This window comes from Microchirus variegatus (genome assembly GCF_963457635.1).
Source record: "Microchirus variegatus genome assembly, chromosome: 9".
Classification (NCBI taxonomy): Eukaryota; Metazoa; Chordata; class Actinopteri; order Pleuronectiformes; family Soleidae; genus Microchirus; species Microchirus variegatus.
This window is the reverse complement of record NC_139810.1, coordinates 15,233,451-15,253,221: the sequence shown is the minus strand read 5'-3', so window position 1 is coordinate 15,253,221 and position 19,771 is coordinate 15,233,451. Positions and strand designations below refer to the sequence as shown.

Sequence of the window (19,771 nt, the reverse complement as noted above, 5' to 3'; positions counted from 1 at the left end):
CAGTCCATTCTGAGAACTTTTGTTTTTCTTTTAAAATATAAAACCTTTAGTGCCATAATACCTAAAATGAAATGCGTGTTTTGAAGCCTCCTTTCGCCGACCTGACTGTACAGTTCAGTATGCATATACATTTATACCAGTGAAACATTAACATAAATCGCAACATTGTGTAGTGTCATGGAGCAATATAGTAAGCTGCAGGGGCGGACGGTGTATAGGGACGATTTGGGTGACGCCCTACCAACTAGGAGGAGAAAGAGAATTTTTTTTAGCAATTCCAAAGATCCTTAGTACTAATATTCCTTTTAAGCCGTCTCTGCCAGCAAAGGTAGTTATTATCAGTGTTCCAGACATATTATCTGTCATTGTCCAATCAGAATCGTCAGATTCAAGGCGATTTTATTGACGTGGAGAATCGTCCGAAAATTCTCCCTGTAGAGGCTAAGCCAAATACTTGAAGTCTCTCGGGGGTTGCTAGACAAGCACCTGCCTGACGCGCTTAACTTTATCCACTTTGTACTTGTGTACGGAAATAAAACAGTCTTCATGGCTTATATTTCGGTATATTTATTGCAGCTCACCGTGATAATCCATTTATCCACTGTTCACATTTGTTCACTTGTATTCATTCACATTATACCACGAGTCCACGACAGCAACAACGCGCAACAAAGCAAAGTTAAGTGGAGCGAAGCGAAGCGGTCAAAAACTGTGTGTGCTCCCCTCTGTCCAGCAACACCAGTTACCTGAACGGCAGTTCCCACCTACACTTCCCTTGACTCTCATGTTAAAAAAGTTTTTTTTCGAAAAACATACCCTCCAATGCATTTTTAAATGACGATTTATGTGCATGCACTAACGTGCTTGCGTCATATGTAAATTGAGCAAAGAGAGGAGGGGATATCTTCTCTTCTCTTCACATCACGTCTCCCGATAAGTTGTTCGCCTCTCTGGTGGCAGCACTCTCAGCGAAGCTCACTGTTTTAAAAATACACGGAGGATTGTGCTCGTTTAATCAGTCCCAGCACTAACTGGGTACACTAAGTACACATAGTTTTACCAGTGCCACGGAGTTCACGCTTTCATACGTGTTAGCTGTTTATGGCTCATAGCAGCAGACAACAGTCATTTGAAGCTACGTTCCTTAGCTTGTTTGCTAATCTAGCCCTCTCACTCAATTCAACCTAGGTTACGAAGATATCTTTATGAAATACCTCTTTAAACTCTTACATGGGTGGAGAATTGGTGAGAGCCACTAATATTGAATTGGGATTAATTACCCTAAATACACCTATTTCATAGAATAAAAGATTACTCAGGTTACAATGCAGAGAGGCCTGGTTAGCTTATTGATGTTGCTATACTGTTATTTTGACCATGAAATTCCTCAGAGAAGAAATCCACACCGAATTGTAAATTTGAGTACTTACTCCAAAGCCATGGAAAAACACAGCTCAGTAGCCTCCTCCAAACCGGCTCACCCAAACAGCAAGGTGTAGTGTTGTGTCGGTCATAACTGATTTGTTCAAAAGAACGAATCATTTGAGTGAACGAACTGACTGGGATCACTTCATGAACTGATTCGTTCCTTTCTTAGTTCAGTTGAGCTCAGCAGCGATCGTGGTGGCCGGGAGTGGAACTGACGTGTTCTGTGAATCACTCGTGAAGTCGTTTGCCGACGCAGTCACTCACTCGTGAATCTTCGGCAAAGATGGATGGACGTCACGTTAGTCACGTACACTAACATTGTTGATGTTTGTATCGCTCAGGGTTTAACTGCAGGTTACATTTCACGCAAATCAGACAATCGGACTGTTTTGTGTAAGAGAGTATTGTAAGATGCATTTAGCAACACATCTAAAGATCCAATTCTGCACTTAATGAATAATTTGACTGCACTATCTTGTCATATATTTGTTGTATGTATCTGGTAAAGGTTGTGAAAGCTCTTGATCCTTGGTCAGTTAATAAATACTTGACTTAATGCTGCCCCTGTCTTAATGTGGTTGCTGGACACATCTTGTGTCCTGTTGAGCTATTTTACATCATGCAACTTTAGATTCATGTAAATAATATTTGTTTATCAAGTTGCTATCTAGTGGACACAAGAAGGACAGTTAATCATCAATAACAAATTGATACTGTCTTGCTTTATGCACCTATTGAATGGGTCACCTTAATCATTATCAGAAAAAATTGCCCCAACCCCCTGAAATTTTCTTCAGGAGCCGCCACTGGTAAGCAGTAACATTGAACCAGTTATGACATTGGCATTTTGAGTTTCAAAATAAATGTCCACTTCTGATCAATGCTTCTTGATCCTGTCTCGGCAAAACTACCAGCCTTCTGTCTTACCACTTATCCCTCCGATCTCTGTGTCCTGCTCTCACTTATCAGCCCAACACCCCCCCACTAACAGGACTGAACCTTTAGTGTGTTTCTTACAACATGTTACTGCATCCTTGTGATCTGTTAAACCCACAGAGTCATTAGAAACTGTCTGTTTGATTGTGTTGCATTTAGGTCCTACTCCATGACCCTGACAGTCTGACTGGCTTCAGTGAATCATGGCTGTCAATGATTGGTACAGATCTACCAGGAAGTCGAGGGGCAAAAAATATGATATGTCGTGTTGTTCATCTAAAAATGTGAGACACTGTTCAAATCCTGAGGTTGTTTTTACATTTGCAAATAAATTATTATTAAGTACCTGGCAGTATTTAGTATTATACAATTTAGAACAAAGATCCACAGTGACGTGTCACTCTTTTACAATGGCCCACGACTGTGGATCAGACTTCCTGAAGACCTGAGTGCAGAGCGTTGATACTTTTAAAAACTCAGTCCTAACCTAAGTGAGACCTACCTAACTTTAAACTGTAGAAACAGTAAGAAAATGCCACTGAATAATAATTAAAAAAAAATCATGTTCAAATTAATCAAATTGCAAATGGTGCAATTTTGAAAATACAGATGTATGTATGATGATGTATGTACAAATGTATCAAAGCATAAACACTGCAACTCCACAGAGACATGGGTATATGCCTTTTTCATTTTCATTGCTGTGCTTTGTTAATGTGTACATGGATAAAATGTTCCTACTGTATGTAATAATATGATCATTTATTTGAAAATGAAACATATACATGAAATACAAACAAAAAATAGCACCCAACACCATTTCCCTGTACCCATCATTTATATAGCTATTTCACTTTACATGTATTTTACAATACAGGCATTGGAACCAATTCATACTCATATTCATATTTCAATCCTCATATGAGAACATGAGGATGTTAACATTTTAATTCTATCTTATATATCTTATACAACCCTGGAACTTGGCTCTTAATTCATTTGTAATACTTTGACTTATTAGTTAACTGCTCCACCAACTTCTTACTAAACTGCATTTTCTAGTTAGAGCTGCATATCATTTACATGTAAGCAAAAAAAATATGCCATTTCGCTGCGATCTCTTTAAACAGCAGGTGAACGCCTTGTATACATAAAGTTCACAGAAACACGATGGCTTGAGGCAGTTCTTGAACAATAAATAGGGGTATGACAGCCCCAACCAGCATCAGGACCCAGGACAAGACAGGCTCTTCTGAAACCATGCTGCACATCAGACTCAGCACCGCTCTGCGTGAGTACACAGCTAGAAAAGCTACTTGTGACACTTTTTAAAGCTCTTACTGGTCTTGGTCCTTCTCTCTCTGATTTGCTTTGAAATAATGAGCCCTGGAGAACCATCAGGTCTTCTTGATGCCTTTTTCATGATTCCAAAATTTAGAACAAAGATCCATTGTGAGGTGTCACTCTTTTATAACAGCCCACGAGTGTTGAATCTTTTAAAAGCTCACACGAAAACAGGCATAGATGCCTGTAGACGATCATTTTAATTAAAATGCTAGGGCAGGAAAAATAGTGTCTAAACCTTCTACAATTTCATTTTCCTGTGCTTTGTGAATGTGTGTATGATGATGAACACAGAGGTCCATGTAATACAAATGTTGAAAGCAATTTATATTTTAAAACTCTCATTGACCCTGGACCTTGACCTTGTTAAAATGGTGGTGTTTTAATAATTCTTGTTTCTTTTCCAGTGCTGGCAACATCATGTGTGCTCTGGACAGCAGTCATGAGTCGTCAAACACGTCAGTTACACTCCTGCCATCAAAAACTGTAGATGCAAATATGTTGTGATGGTTTTGTCTAAAAGGATTCCTGTTACTTTGACAGATCATCTCATCGCATGTGAGGGTACTTCAGCACATATGTCTTGTGGTAAGATAGTGGTGCCCTTGTGTTGGGTTCATTTCATCAAAAGCAGTAATATTTTATCTGACCTTTATTAAATGACTATGTTTTTTTCTTTATTTTGTTCCTGTTTTTCCTTTTTGTCAGGTCACGGACAAGTAATAATGCTGACTTACGCTTCCTATGGACGTTTTGCACAGCAAGCCTGCCCTTCACATTACGCTGACGCTATTTCAAACACCAACTGCGAAACCAAAGGAGCAACTTGCATTGTTTCTGAAAGGTAACCAATATTACTTAATAAAAATAAATGAATTCCAAGCCCCACATTATGTCCAAAAATGTACACCACCGTTTGGTTGTATGCCTCTGCTGACCAATGCAGTTTCAGTCTGTCATGTTTCTAAATCTAAGCAGTTAATCTGTCAATCAGTTTCAGTCAACACTAAATTTGTAAGGATTCTCTCACAGCTTTCTTCAGACATGGTCTTGAACTGCATGTCTGCACTACACTGAAATCTATTAAGTTCATCTTTGTATTCAATTGTTTGTAGTGACGTTGAACAATTGTAAAGCTTTATTGGAAACAGCTCAGATCTGAGGAGAACTGAGACGATGCCAAACATGAACAAGGAGACGTTAACAGTCGGGCATCCTCTGTCATTCTGCCTTTGAATCCCAGAATTGTGGTCTAAGGATTTGGAGAAAAGGGGGAGAGGGCAGAGACGTCAGGTCAAGATGTCTGGTGCCTTCCTCTGCTGATACATAGAGTGGACGTTGGGGAGGACTGCATAGATGAGATATTGGTCCTTTGTCCCAGTTAGGTTAGGTTCAACAAAGATATAATGAGGAAGACAAATTATGGGTGCCAGGGCTACACAGAGTTGCAGCTGCCCTTTTCCTGAGTTTGTTAGGCTTATGCTTTTAGGAATGTGAGTTGCTAATTTAAAGAAGGCTGAATAATACGTTTTCTCTTACATTTACACAATAATGACTCTGTATTTACAGATGTAATGGGAAAAACAGCTGTTCTGTCCAAGCAACAAACTCGGTGTTTGGAGATCCCTGTCATGGCACCTACAAGTACCTGGAGATAAATTATTTGTGTGCTCGTAAGTACCTGTGTCTGATATGTAATTCAACAGAAAAAAAGAACTGTGTGGAAAGAGAAGAGAGAATAATTTTGTTTTTTCTCTTGCAGATCCTGTGTGATTTTCATGTCGACATGGTCGTGTTGTCACAATAAACATACAGTGAACACAATATGACTGTTTGTGATTTTGTCCATTGGTGACTGATTATATCAGAATATATAAGATATATAACATACATTATAAACTCATGATGGTCATTCATGGGCAGTTTGGCCTGTCAGTCTGTCAGATGCATGACTCTTACCACTGACATCTCCATTCAGGGTTATTGTTATAACCCCTAACCCAAACCCACAGGCACTAAATAACATATACAACAAATATTATGGGCTTGAATGAGCTAAAAAAACACTTGGTTTTTAATAAATGATGCAGTTAAATGCTGTTTGGATTGTTTGTGACCAGGTGCAGAATATTGATATATAATTTATTGATTAAATGACATAAACACTTCATCTCAGAATGAAAAAAGATTCTCATGAGTCCATCGCAGAGCCACTCTTTTATAACGGCTGTGTTGAAACTTACAAACTCACTCAAGACCTGTGTAACTGTAAACTGTAGAGACAGAAAGAAAATGCCACTGAATTATTGAAAAAACAAACTGTTTGTAGAAACTGGGTATATGCATTCTTCCTTTTCATTGCTGTGCTTTGTGACTCTGTACATGGACACGTAAATACAGACATCTTTAATTAGAATATTTAGAAGTGGTCATTTAATCCACACACATTAATAAGTGGGTGGCAGTCGTGGGCGGGGGCCCCGGCGGCCCAATCGCGGGACAACAACCCTAGCTATGGGGACATGGAATGTCACCTCGCTGGGGGGGAAAGAGCCTGAGCTTGTTCGGGAGGTGGAGCGATACCGACTAGAAATAGTCGGGCTCACCTCCACGCACAGTCTGGGCTCTGGAACCCAACTCCTTGAGAGAGGCTGGACTCTCTACTACTCTGGAGTTGCCCAAGGTGAGAGGCGACGGGCTGGTGTGGGCTTGCTTATAGCTCCCCAGCTCAGCCGCCATGTGTTGGAGTTCTCCCCGCAGAGCGAAAGGGTCGCGTCCCTCCGCCTTCGGGTGGGGGTTAGGTCTCTCACTGTTGTTTCGGCTTACGGGCCGATCGGCAGTGCAGAGTACCCGGCCTTTTTGGAGTCCCTGGAAGGCGTACTGGAAAGTGCTCCAACCGGGGACTCCGTAGTTCTGTTGGGAGACTTCAATGCTCACGTGGGTAACGACAGTGTAACCTGGAGGGGTGTGATTGGGAGGAATGGCCTCCCCGATCTGAACCCGAGTGGTGTTTTGTTATTGGACTTCTGTGCTAGTCATGGTTTGTCCATAACGAACACCATGTTCAGGCATAAGGGTGTCCATCAGTGCACGTGGCACCAGGACACCCTAGGCCGGAGGTCAATGATCGACTTTGTGGTCGTGTCATCTGGCCTCCGACCGCATGTCTTGGACACTCGGGTGAAGAGAGGGGCTGAGCTGTCAACCGATCACCACCTGGTGGTGAGTTGGATCCGCTGGCGGGGGAGGAAGCTGGACAGACTTGGCAGACCCAAGCGTGTTGTGAGGGTCTGCTGGGAACGCCTGGCGGAATCACCTGTCAGCCAATCAGAAAATAGTATTTGTTGTTGCCGAGTAAAGTCTGAAAATAGGTGCTGCAAGCACTCTTCCACAAATACACACAAACGTGCACGAGTGCTGTGAATGCGTGCACAGATTTCAGACGAGAAGGAAGTGAAAGAGCGCGGTCACGATATCACTTCATAGCTACTTATTAAAGTGTAAGTTTGAAGTATAAACTTAAAGTTTGCCTGTTTTTAAAATGAAAAAAAAGGCAAACATAAAATAATTTATTTGGTTTTGGACAATATGTCCTTTACTTGATTCACATGTTATCTTTAAACCTTCTTAAGTGCTGCCCACTGCTCCTGTGTTTGTAATAAGGATGAGGTCAAATCCACTATCACTTATTAATGTGTGTATTAAATGACCACTTCTAAATATTCTAATTAAAGATATCTGTATGTACGTGTCCATGTACAGAGTCACAAAGCACAGCAATGAAAAGGAAGAATGCATATACCCAGTTTCTACAAACAGTTTGTTTTTTCAATAATGTTCTAATGCATTTTCTTTCTGTCTCTACAGTTTACAGCTACACAAGTCTTGAGTGAGTTTGTAAAAGTTTCAACACAGCCGTTATCAAAGAGTGGCTCTGCGATGGACTCATGAGAATCTTTTTTTATTCTGAGATGAAGTGTTTTTGTCATTTAATCAATAAATTAAAGTATTTTTTTAGCTCATTCAAGCCCATAATATTTGTTATTTAGTGCCTGTGGGTTTGGGTTAGGGGTTATAACAATAACCCTGAATGGAGATGTCAGTGGTAAGAGTCATGCATCTGACAGACTGACAGGCCAAACTGCCCATGAATGACCATCATGAGTTTATAATGTATGTTATATATCTTATATATTCTGATATAATCAGTCACCAATGGACAAAATCACAAACAGTCATATTGTGTTCACTGTATGTTTATTGTGACAACACGACCACGTTGACATGAATATCACTCAGGACCTGCAAGAGAAAAAACAAAATTATTCTCTCTTCTCTTTCCACACAGTTCTTTTTTTCTGTTGAATTACATATCAGACACAGGTACTTACGAACACACAAATAATTTATCTCCAGGTACTTGTAGGTGCCATAACAGGGATCTCCAAACACAAAGTTTGCTGATTCGACAGAACATTTGTTTAGCCCATTACATCTGTAAATACAGAGTAATAATTGTGTAAATGTAAGAGAAAAACTTATTATACAGCCTTCTTTAAATTAGCAACTCACATTCCTAAAAACATAACCCTAACAAACTCAGGAAAAGGGCAGCTGCAACTCTGTGTAGCCCTGGCACCCATAATTTGTCTTCCCCGTTATATCTTTGTTGAACCTAACCTAACTGGGACAAAGGACCAATATCTCATCTATGCAGTCCTCCCCAACGTTGACTCTATGTATCAGGAGAGGAAGGCACCAGACATCTTGACCTGACGTCTCTGCCCTCTCCCCCTTTTCTCCAAATCCTTAGACCACAATTCTGGGATTCACAGGCAGAATGACAGAGGATGCCCAACTGTGAACATCTCCTTGTTCATGTTTGGCATCGTCTCAGTTCTCCTCAGATCTGAGCTGTTTCCAATAAAGCTTTACAATTGTTCAACGTCACTACAAACAATTGAATACAAAGATGAACTTAATAGATTTCAGTGTAGTGCAGACATGCAGTTCAAGACCATGTCTGAAGAAAGCTGTGAGAGAATCCTTACAAATTTAGTGTTGACTGAAACTGATTGACAGATTAACTGCTTAGATTTAGAAACATGACAGACTGAAACTGCATTGGTCAGCAGAGGCATACAACCAAACAGTGGTGTACATTTTTGGACATAATGTGGGGCTTGGAATTCATTTATTTTTATTAAGTAATATTGGTTACCTTTCAGAAACAATGCAAGTTGCTCCTTTGGTTTCGCAGTTGGTGTTTGAAATAGCGTGAGAGTACTTTGAAGGGCAGGCTTGCTTTCCAAGACGTCCATAGGAAGCGTAAGTCAGCATTATTTCTTGTCCTTGACCTGACAAAAAGGAAAAACAGGAACAAAATAAAGAAAAAAACATAGTCATTTAATAAAGGTCAGATAAAATATAACTGCTTTTGATGAAATGAACCCAACACAAGGGCACAACTATCTTACCACAAGACAAATGTGCTGAAGTACCCTCACATGCAAGGACATGATCTGTCAAAGTAACAGGAATCCTGTTAGACAAAACCATTACAACACATTTTCATCTACAGTTTTTGATGGCAGGAGTGTAACTGACGTGCGTCACCACTCATTACTGCTGTCCAGAGCACACATGATGTTGCCAGCACTGGAAAAGAAACAAGAATTATTAAAACACCACCATTTTAACAAGGTCAAGGTCCAGGGTCAATGAGAGTTTTAAAATATAAATTGCTTTCAACATTTGTATTACATGGACCTCTGTGTTCATCATCATACACACATTCACAAAGCACAGGAAAATGAAAAAGTAGAAGGTAAAGACACTATTTTTCCTGCCCTAGCATTTTAATTAAAATGATCGTCTACAGGCATCTATGCCTGTTTTCGTGTGAGCTTTTAAAAGATTCAACACTCGTGGGCTGTTATAAAAGAGTGACACCTCACTGTGGATCTTTGTTCTAAATTTTGGAATCATGAAAAAGGCATCAAGAAGACCTGATGGTTCTCCAGGGCTCATTATTTCAAAGCAAATCAGAGAGAGAAGGACCAAGACCAGTAAGAGCTTTAAAAAGTGTCACAAGTAGCTTTTCTAGCTGTGTACTCACGCAGAGCGGTGCTGAGTCTGATGTGCAGCATGGTTTCAGAAGAGCCTGTCTTGTCCTGGGTCCTGATGCTGGTTGGGGCTGTCATACCCCTTTTTATTGTTCAGGAACTGCCTCAAGCCATCGTGTTTCTGTGAACTTTATGTGTCCAAGGCGTTCACCTGCTGTTTAAAGAGATGGCAGCGAAATGGCATAATTATTGCTTACATGTAAATGATATGCAGCTCTAACTAGAAAATGCAGTTTCGTAAGAAGTTGGTGGAGCAGTTAACTAATAAGTCAAAGGATTACAAATGAATTAAGAGCCAAGTTCCAGGGTTGTATAAGATATATAAGATAGAATTAAAATGTTAACATCCTCATGTTCTCATATGAGGATTGAAATATGAATATGAGTATGAATTGGTTCCAATGCCTGTATTGTAAAATACATGTAAAGTGAAATAGCTATATAAATGATGGGTACAGGGAAATGGTGTTGGGTGCTATTTTTTGTTTGTATTTCATGTATATGTTTCATTTTCAAATAAATGATCATATTATTACATACAGTAGGAACATTTTATCCATGTACACATTAACAAAGCACAGCAATGAAAATGAAAAAGGCATATACCCATGTCTCTGTGGAGTTGCAGTGTTTATGCTTTGATACATTTGTACATACATCATCATACATACATCTGTATTTTCAAAATTGCACCATTTGCAATTTGCTTAATTTGAACATGATTTTTTTTTTTTTTATGATTCAGTGGCATTTTTTTTACTGTTTCTACAGTTTAAAGTTAGGTAGGTCTCACTTAGGTTAGGAGTGAGTTTTTAAAAGTATCAACGCTCTGCACTCAGGTCTTCAGGAAGTCTGATCCACAGTCGTGGGCCATTGTAAAAGAGTGACACGTCAATGTGGATCTTTGTTCTAAATTGTATAATACTAAATACTGCCAGGTACTTAATAATAATTTATTTGCAAATGTAAAAACAGCCTCAGGATTTGAACAGTGTCTCACATTTTTAGATGAACAACACGACATGTCTTTGAGATCCAACAGGTGCTTCTGAGTTCTAAGTATCTATTGTCTTTATTTTTTTGCCCCTCGACTTCCTGGTAGATCTGTACCAATCATTGACAGCCATGATTCACTGAAGCCAGTCAGACTGTCAGGGTCATGGAGTAGGAACGAAATGCAACACAGTCACACAGACAGTTTCTAATGACTCTGTGGGTTTAACAGATCACAAGGATGCAGTAACATGTTGTAAGAAACACACTAAAGGTTCAGTCCTGTTAGTGGGGGGGTGTTGGGCTGATAAGTGAGAGCAGGAAACGGAGATCGGAGAGATAAGTGGTAAGACAGAAGGCTGGTAGTTTTGCCGAGACAGGATCAAGAAGCATTGATCAGAAGTGGACATTTATTTTGAAACTCAAAATGCCAATGTCATAACTGGTTCAATGTTACTGCTTACCAGTGGCGGCTCCTGAAGAAAATTTCAGGGGGTTGGGGCAATTTTTTCTGATAATGATTAAGGTGACCCATTCAATAGGTGCATAAAGCAAGACAGTATCAATTTGTTATTGATGATTAACTGTCCTTCTTGTGTCCACTAGATAGCAACTTGATAAACAAATATTATTTACATGAATCTAAAGTTGCATGATGTAAAATAGCTCAACAGGACACAAGATGTGTCCAGCAACCACATTAAGACAGGGGCAGCATTAAGTCAAGTATTTATTAACTGACCAAGGATCAAGAGCTTTCACAACCTTTACCAGATACATACAACAAATATATGACAAGATAGTGCAGTCAAATTATTCATTAAGTGTAAAGAAAAGTGCAGAATTGGATCTTTAGATGTGTTGCTAAATGCATCTTACAATACTCTCTTACACAAAACAGTCCGATTGTCTGATTTGCGTGAAATTTAACCTGCATTTAAACCCTGAGCGATACAAACATCAACAATGTTAGTGTAGCACCCTTTTAATTGATGGAATGGATTTTCATATAATGTTCAAGTTGTGAAACTGGTTAATATGAGTTGTTTATCTGCTTCCATGATATCAAAGGTTAGATGTCAAAATATCCCATACTCCCCACTGTCTTTGAACGTATCAGTATCGTTGTGTACACTGTGATTTGTTTAGACAGGTGTCAGTTATTCTTTGTGGTATAGAGTTGACCTAACGGATGAAAGGGGAGAAGAAAATAGAGCGGCACGTTGCAATAGAATACTATAGCTAACTCGAGAGAAAAGAAGGGTATATTGTTTTACGCCTGGGCGTCTCTGTTGGGGTTTCTATTTTTTTTGTTTTCTTGTGAAGAAGTGAAACGTGTGTGCGGGACAGTGTGAGGGAGTTAGCGCCGATAAATCGAGATTGTGAGGGACGTTGCCACATCGCTAGCTGTTGATGGCAGCCATTGTCTATCGTGAGGAAAGGAGACGGAGACGACGCTGGATTCGGGTGGGGTTGTGCCACGAGAAGACGGATGCTGCATGGCGGTGGAGTAGAGCAAGAGCGAAGACAAAGGCTGAGGATTACTTTCGTCACCTTGCTAGTGATGGGATCGGCAGTTCATTTGAGTGAATCACTAGAATCCGTTCATTAAAAAGATTTTTTCACCGAATCGTTCAGTGCTTAGCAAGAGCCCAGTGCCCTGCTACGTGACTCACGTCCTCCCTGAGTGCAGTATGTTCGCACCGCGGGTCAGTGAGTGACAGCGCGAACGAGATTCATGTCCTCAGCCACAGTTCTCCAGTTCTCTGTGTGTCAGTTCGTTCCTCAGCCACAGTTCTCCTGTTCTCTATGTGTCAGTTAATTCCTCAGCCACAGTTCACCAGTTCTCTGTGTGTCAGTTAGTGCGTGCGCGGGTCAGTGAGTGAGTGACAGCGCGAACAAGATTAATGTCCAGCCACAGTTCACCAGTTCTCTCTGTCTCAGTTCAGTGCGAACGAATCACAGCAGCACGGTAGACACAGTTCTTCTTACTAGTCACTCCCTCCCCGCTCGGCGCACGTTGGCTGGCGTCGTTTGCCGAAGATTCACGAGTGAGTGACGGCGTCAGCGAACGACTTCACGAGTGATTCACAGAATGCGGCAGTTCCACTCCCGGCCGCCACGATCGCTGCTGAGCTCAACTGAACTAAGAAAGGAACAAATCAGTTCATGAAGTGATCCCAGTCAGTTTGTTCACTCAAATGATTCGTACTTTCATACATTAATTTGTTTTTATGGTCAAAAACCTCCTAGTTGTAATAAGCTGCAAAATTAAAGGTGCCATATGTAAGAATGTAGCCAAAAGTGGTTACTACATTCAAATTCAAAATAACAAGGTCTTTTAGGTTTCGTTTTCTGACGTAACTGGCAACCCGTGGCTGCTTGGCAGCTGAGACTCTACTGACTGCAATGATTGGTACATGGCAGTAGGTGTCCCCACATGCCAATACATGATTTCAAAACATAAACATGATTTGCAGTCTGCAAAATATATTTTTATGCAAATATTTTGGCTGTACTGTTGTTGTTGGTGAGATCAGTATGTTATATGAACATTATTCCTGAGTCTCTGTGACAAATTAGTAGGATTTTATGGCCAATTGCTTTAGATTTATTACATAATGCACCTTTAAGTTGAATCTAGAATTCTCAGCATGGAAACAGTATATACACATTTCGTGAAGACATACAACGCACTGACAAACAAAACCAGGAGACAAACGACTTAAGAAGGGAAGAGGAAACCGGGACCAGGTGCTGACAATCAGGGAATTAACACCAGGTGCAGACATCAGACAAATTAGACAGGACCAAGATAAAGACAGCGACAGTGCAGACAAAAAACAGAAAGGGAACCCTCACCAAAATAAAACTGGGAATGAAAAAAACGTGACTCCCAAAATAAAACACAATTAACATGCCGATGTGGCTGATTCAGTCCTTCTGATCCCAAATAGCAAGGAACATTTTTTTAAAGCAAAGACAGACCCATTGTCCTCATATACAGACAATGGTTTTGACATCGAGAGCACATAGAAAACAAAAATTTAATTTCAACTAAAATGAGGTCCTACTTATCCCAAATAGTAAAGAGAGATAAACAAATGCACATCAAACAAATGTCTGGGTCTTAGGAGGTTAAATATAGTGATAATATTATACCGTGAATTTCATCTCACAATATTATATTGAGAAGTGTTGTGATAACAACGTGATAATATCGTATTGTGAATTAAATATCGTGGAGTCTCTGGCGATTCTCATCCCTCATCCAGTAACAGTATGGCAATAATTATGTGATGGAGAAGTAATATTGTGCTTTGGTATTGACAAAGTATAGCTTTGGTAAGTGCAATAGAAAAAGTATGTGGGACATAAGTGAGGATGAATTTCAACATTATACTATATTATCAATTATTTTTCCCTGACTTTGTTATGTGAAGGCATTCCACTATTACCTGGATATTACTATGGAAGTAGCACAGTATTTGTGTTATATTGTCTTCTTCTTTTTACCACAAGATTACAGCTTTTTCCATCAAGGTGAAAACTGCATCAGAATTAAGATGGTATTACCACAATATTACCTCTATATTACAAAAAAGTATCCAGCATTGCAAAATGTCAGTTTGCCCTGTTTGTCACTTGAGCACCTGCCCCTCCACACTGAATAATGTAGCTGAGTTTTGGTATTAACAGTGTACACAGTTATAATTTTCCTCTTTGTTACATTAAATGCAGACCCCAGCCTCACTGTCTCTTTGTCTTTTGCCGTCTCTTTTCGCAGATTGCCTGGACTTTTTTAAAGCGTGTTTAGCTTTGGAGCCTGAAGATCGAGCTTCTCTAAAGCAAATGCTGCAACATCCCTGGCTCTCATGATCCTGGACTCACACTGTGGCGACTCCTGCTGGTGTCTGACATGGTAGTTTGGAGTAGGTTGCTGGATGGCAGGGGGCTGTGCCCAGTTTGGCAATTTGGTAACTGGGGATACCTGGGCAGTATTTGGGTTTGCCATATAAGCAGGTTCTCATTCATTGTGTCTCTCTCTCTTTTTTCCCTTGCAGACAGACGCCTGTCTCCCCGGGTGACGCGACAGCTTAAAGCCTTAGTTCTTTTGATTTCTTTTATGCATCATACAACATTCACACACACCATATTTACCATGCATGCACACCCTACATGACTGATCTGACTGACTCTCACACCTCACGTTATTGTATTTCCTGATTTATCTTCATTATTGATCTAAATAAATATGATTTGTTATTCTTTTAACGGTGCGTCTCCATTTGTCATGGAGCCAGCTGTGACAACACACACACCTTCACATCATGCAAGCACGCACGCACGCACGCACACGCACGCACACACACACACACACACACACACAGTTGTTAAAAATTTAAAATATGCCTGAAGGACCGAAACTGAAAAACAAAACTAATATTTATTATTAAAATATTTTTTAATTTTGGACAATGAATGCACTCGGTATCTCAGGGTGAAGAAGACTATATTTATATATTATTTCAACAATTCAAATTTTAAAACATAAAATTGAATACAAAGCCCATTTCCAGTTACCTCATATAATTGAAGAATTACACCCATACCAGTCATTGCCAACACCAGCAGAAAAGCATTGCTTTCTTTCTCTTTAAAAAACAATAATCTCGACCAGTGGTTCTCTAATCTTTTATACAAGTACCACCTGAGAACATGTTGAGCTCTCGAGGTATAACAGCATTATTACCGACGTTACAATACAGAAGTGTAAATAGACCGAGCAAAGTCTGATATACAGACTTTTCACAGGAGGCAGATTTATAAGATGATTTGATCACTCATCATCATCCTCTTCCTCACATATAATTCACACACACTGTGTTTACATGCACAGTTCAATGGAGCTAAGGCCATAGTCAGACTAAGACGGGCAATCAGACAACTTGTCGAGTCAAGAGTACATTTATTGTGGCACTGTATCTCTATAGGCTTGTGTGTATTGAATCAGTTTCCCTGCTGCTCCTCTGCCACACACTCTCATCAAGTGAATAATCTCCAGCTGTGCCTCATCATCCAGGCAGCATATAAGCAGCTCTACACCAGTCACTTTTTGCCAGATTATAATTTTTTTTGGTGGACTGATTAAAAGACTTGTGTTACTTCTGATCGATGCTTCTTGATCCTGTCTCGGCAAAACTACCAGCCTTCTGTCTTTGACCACTTATCCCTGACTGTTCCCCAGTGGGATCTCCGATTCCTGCTCTCGCTTATCAGCCCAACACCAGCCCACTAAAAGGACTGAACCTTTAGTGTGTTTCCTCCTCATGTTCTCATATGAGGATTTGAATATGCCATATAACCATACAAATATATCCATATAAATTATGGGTGCAGGGAAATGGTATGGGGTGCTATTTTTGTTTGTCTTTCATGTATATGTTTCATTTTCAAACAAATTATCATATTATTACATACAGTAGGAACATTTTATCTATGTACACATTCACAAAGCACAGCAATGAAAATGAAAAAGGCATATATACCATGTCTCTGTAGAGTTACAGTGTTTATACTTATATACATTCTGTATATACATCATCATACTTATAAATGAGAAGCACCTGTTGGATCTCAAAGATATGTCGTGTTGTTCATCTAAAATGTGAGACACTGTTCAAATCCTGAGGCTGTTTTTACATTTGCAAATAAATTATTATTAAGTACTTGGCAGTATTTAGTATTATACAATTTAGAACAAAGATCCACAGTGACGTGTCACTCTTTTACAATGGCCCACGACTGTGGATCAGCTTTCCTGAAGTGCAGCGTTGATATTTTTATAAATTCATTCTGAACCTAACCAACTGTAAACTGTAGAAACAGTAAGAAAATGCCACTGGATCATAAAAAAAATGTTCAAGTAAATTACAAATGGTGCAATTTTGAAAATATCAAAGCATAAACACTGCAACTACTGTATGTAACAATTTGATCATTTATTTGAAAATGAAACATACACTCAATAAAAATATAAACTTTATGGCTTTTTAATTTGCGAGCATTAGGATAAATTTCAAAACAAAAGTCCTGGAGTAATGGCAGAAAGAACACAATGGGGTCGATGATCCAAGTTCACGCACTGAAATCCGCCTGTTGTGCAGACCAACAGTGTCACCGGCAGTTCTGGTCGCTGGGCGGAACCCATCAACAAGTGAAGCAGTCCATTCTGAGAACTTTTGTTTTTCTTTTAAAATTTAAAACCTTTAGTGCCATAATACCTAAAATCAAATGCGTGTTTTGAAGCCTCCTTTCGCCGACCTGACTGTACAGTTCAGTATGCATATACATATATACCAGTGAAAGATTAACATAAATCGCAACATTGTGTAGTGTCATGGAGCAATATAGTAAGCTGCAGGGGCGGACGGTGTATAGGGACGATTTGGGTGACGCCCTACCAACTAGGAGGAGAAAGAGAATTTTTTTTAGCAATTCCAAAGATCCTTAGTACTTATATTCCTTTCAGCCGTCTCTGCCAGCAAAGGTAGTTATTATCAGTGTTCCAGACATATTATCTGTCATTGTCCAATCAGAATCGTCAGATTCAAGGCGATTTTATTGACGTGGAGAATCGTCCGAAAATTCTCCCCTTGACTCTCATGTTAAAAAAGTGTTTTTTCGAAAGACATACCCTCCAATGCATTTTTAAATGACGATTCATGTGCATGCACTAACGTGCTTGCGTCATATGTAAATTGAGCAAAGAGAGGAGGGGATATCTTTTCTTCTCTTCACATCACGTCTCCCGATAAGTTGTTCGCCTCTCTGGTGGCAGCACTCTCAGCGAAGCTCACTGTTTTAAAAATACACGGAGGATTGTGCTCGTTTAATCAGTCGCAGCACTAACTGGGTACACTAAGTACACATAGTTTTACCAGTGCCACGGAGTTCATGCTTTCATACGTGTTAGCTGTTTATGGCTCATAGCAGCAGACAACAGTCATTTGAAGCTACGTTCGTTAGCTTGTTTGCTAATGTAGCCCTCTCACTCAATTCAACCTAGATTATGAAGATATTTTTTATGAAATACCCCTTTAAACTCTTACATGGGTGGAGAATTGGTGATAGCCACTAATATTGAATTGGGATTAATTACCCTAAATACACCTATTTCATAGAATAAAAGATTACTCAGGTTACAATGCAGAGAGGCCTGGTTAGCTTATTGATGTTGCTTTACTGTTATTTTGACCATGAAATTCCTCAGAGAAGAAATCCACACCGAATTGTAACTTTGAGTACTTACTCTAAAGCCACGGAAAAACACAGCTCAGTAGCCTCCTCCAAACCGGCTCACCGAAACAGCAAGGTGTAGTGTTGTGTCGGTCATGACTGATTCGAATCATTTGAGTGAACGAACTGGCTGGGATCACTTCATGAACTGTTCAACAGCTCAGCAGTGATTGTGGTGGCCGGGAGTGGAACTGCCGCGTTCTGTGAATCACTCGTGAAGTCGTTCGCCGACGCCGTCACTCACTCGTGAATCTTCGGCAAACGACGCCAGCCAACGTGCGCCGACCCCTCTGGGGCGGGTAAGTGTCTGTGGAAGCCTGGGTGTTGAGCACCAGGAGTTAGTGAAAAAAAAAAAAAAAGTGACTTCCAGGGTTTAGGGGCGGTGTGTGGCTGCGGCCCTGTGGGAAAAGGCGATCCGGGGCCCGGGTAGACCTCCGCGGAAGTCCCAGTCCGGAGCCTGGAGGTCCAAAAAAATTCAACCTCGGAAAACAGTTAATATTACCCCCAGGAGGGTCCTCAGTGAGTTTGGAGTGGTTCCCATTGAAAATAGTGAAAAAAAGTCCTAGTGGGGTGCGAAATTATTTTCTCAAAGTCTCTCTGTGGTAGTCGCCGCACAATATCAGGGAGAGCTTTTTCAGGTAACTTTTGAGGAGTCCAAAAAGAACTTAGAAAATACTTAGAAAAATTCTGAGATGGTGGAATTTCTTCGATTTGCCCACGGGACATGGAAAGAAATTCCTGAGAGGGGGGATTTTTTTTCCATTTTACCCGTTTTACATGCACTGTGAAGCACATGGAACCATATAACCATGCTGACCGAGCAGACAACGTGACCCGCCATAGGAGGGCCGCTGCCGGCCGGGCTTCTGCCCGGTGTTCGGGTGGACGGTTCCTCCAACCTGCGGGTTCGCTTCCACCGGTCCCGGGGGCACGTGGAGAGACGGGGCTTGGGGAGGGGGGACGCCACTATGGGGCTATACCTCGTAGCTAACCCCCCTCAACCGCTCTCCCCACACTACCCCGGGTGCGCAGACCCCCGAGCGAGACTGAGACGCCCCATCTGACACAGGAGCCCCACGAGGGGCCCCGTCGCGGTGCCTCCACCGAGTGTCACTCTTTTACAATGGCCCACGACTGTGGATCAGACTTCCTGAAGACCTGAGTGCAGAGCGTTGATACTTAAAAAAATCACTCCTAACCTAAGTGAGACCTACTTAACTATAAACTGTAGAAGCAGTAAAAAAATGCCACTGAATCATAAAAAAAAAAAAATCATGTTCAAATGTAAATGGTGCAATTTTGAAAATACAGATGTATGTATGATGATGTATGTACGAATGTATCAAAGCATAAACACTGCAACTCCACAGAGACATGGGTATATGCCTTTTTCATTTTCATTGCTGTGCTTTGTTAATGTGTACATGGATAAAATGTTCCTACTGTATGTAATAATATAATCATTTATTTGAAAATGAAACATATACATGAAATACAAACAAAAATCCTCATATGAGAACATGAGGAAGTTAACATTTTAATTATATCTTATATATCTTATACAACCCTGGAACTTGGCTCTTAATTCATTTGTAATCCTTTGACTTATTAGTTAACTGCTCCACCAACTTCTTACTAAACTGCAT

The 19,771-nt window shown here is 40.3% G+C and overlaps 1 protein-coding gene across 1 annotated transcript; it reads right to left on the bottom strand.

The window, feature by feature from the left end:
• Positions 1 to 7,948: 7,948 nt before the first annotated feature.
• LOC310932079 (L-rhamnose-binding lectin ELEL-1-like) lies at positions 7,949 to 9,936 on the bottom strand. The gene is made up of 6 exons (XM_083895352.1): positions 9,827 to 9,936; positions 9,316 to 9,366; positions 9,186 to 9,230; positions 8,930 to 9,065; positions 8,100 to 8,203; positions 7,949 to 8,010 (listed from the first exon to the last, which is right to left on the bottom strand). Exons 1-6 carry the CDS (start codon positions 9,909 to 9,911, stop codon positions 8,000 to 8,002), a joined length of 432 nt encoding a protein of 143 aa, XP_083751478.1. The 5' UTR covers positions 9,912 to 9,936; the 3' UTR covers positions 7,949 to 7,999.
• Between the last annotated feature and the right edge of the window lie 9,835 nt (positions 9,937 to 19,771).

Bases quoted from the DNA above. Each gene is read 5' to 3' on its own strand.
- LOC310932079 (XM_083895352.1), bottom strand. From the start codon at position 9,911: ATGACAGCCCCAACCAGCATCAGGACCCAGGACAAGACAGGCTCTTCT. The intron at 9,367-9,826 runs GTGAGTACACAG...TTTCTTTTCCAG, and splicing joins CAGACTCAGCACCGCTCTGC to TGCTGGCAACATCATGTGTG. The intron at 8,204-8,929 runs GTAACCAATATT...CTGTATTTACAG, and splicing joins ACTTGCATTGTTTCTGAAAG to ATGTAATGGGCTAAACAAAT.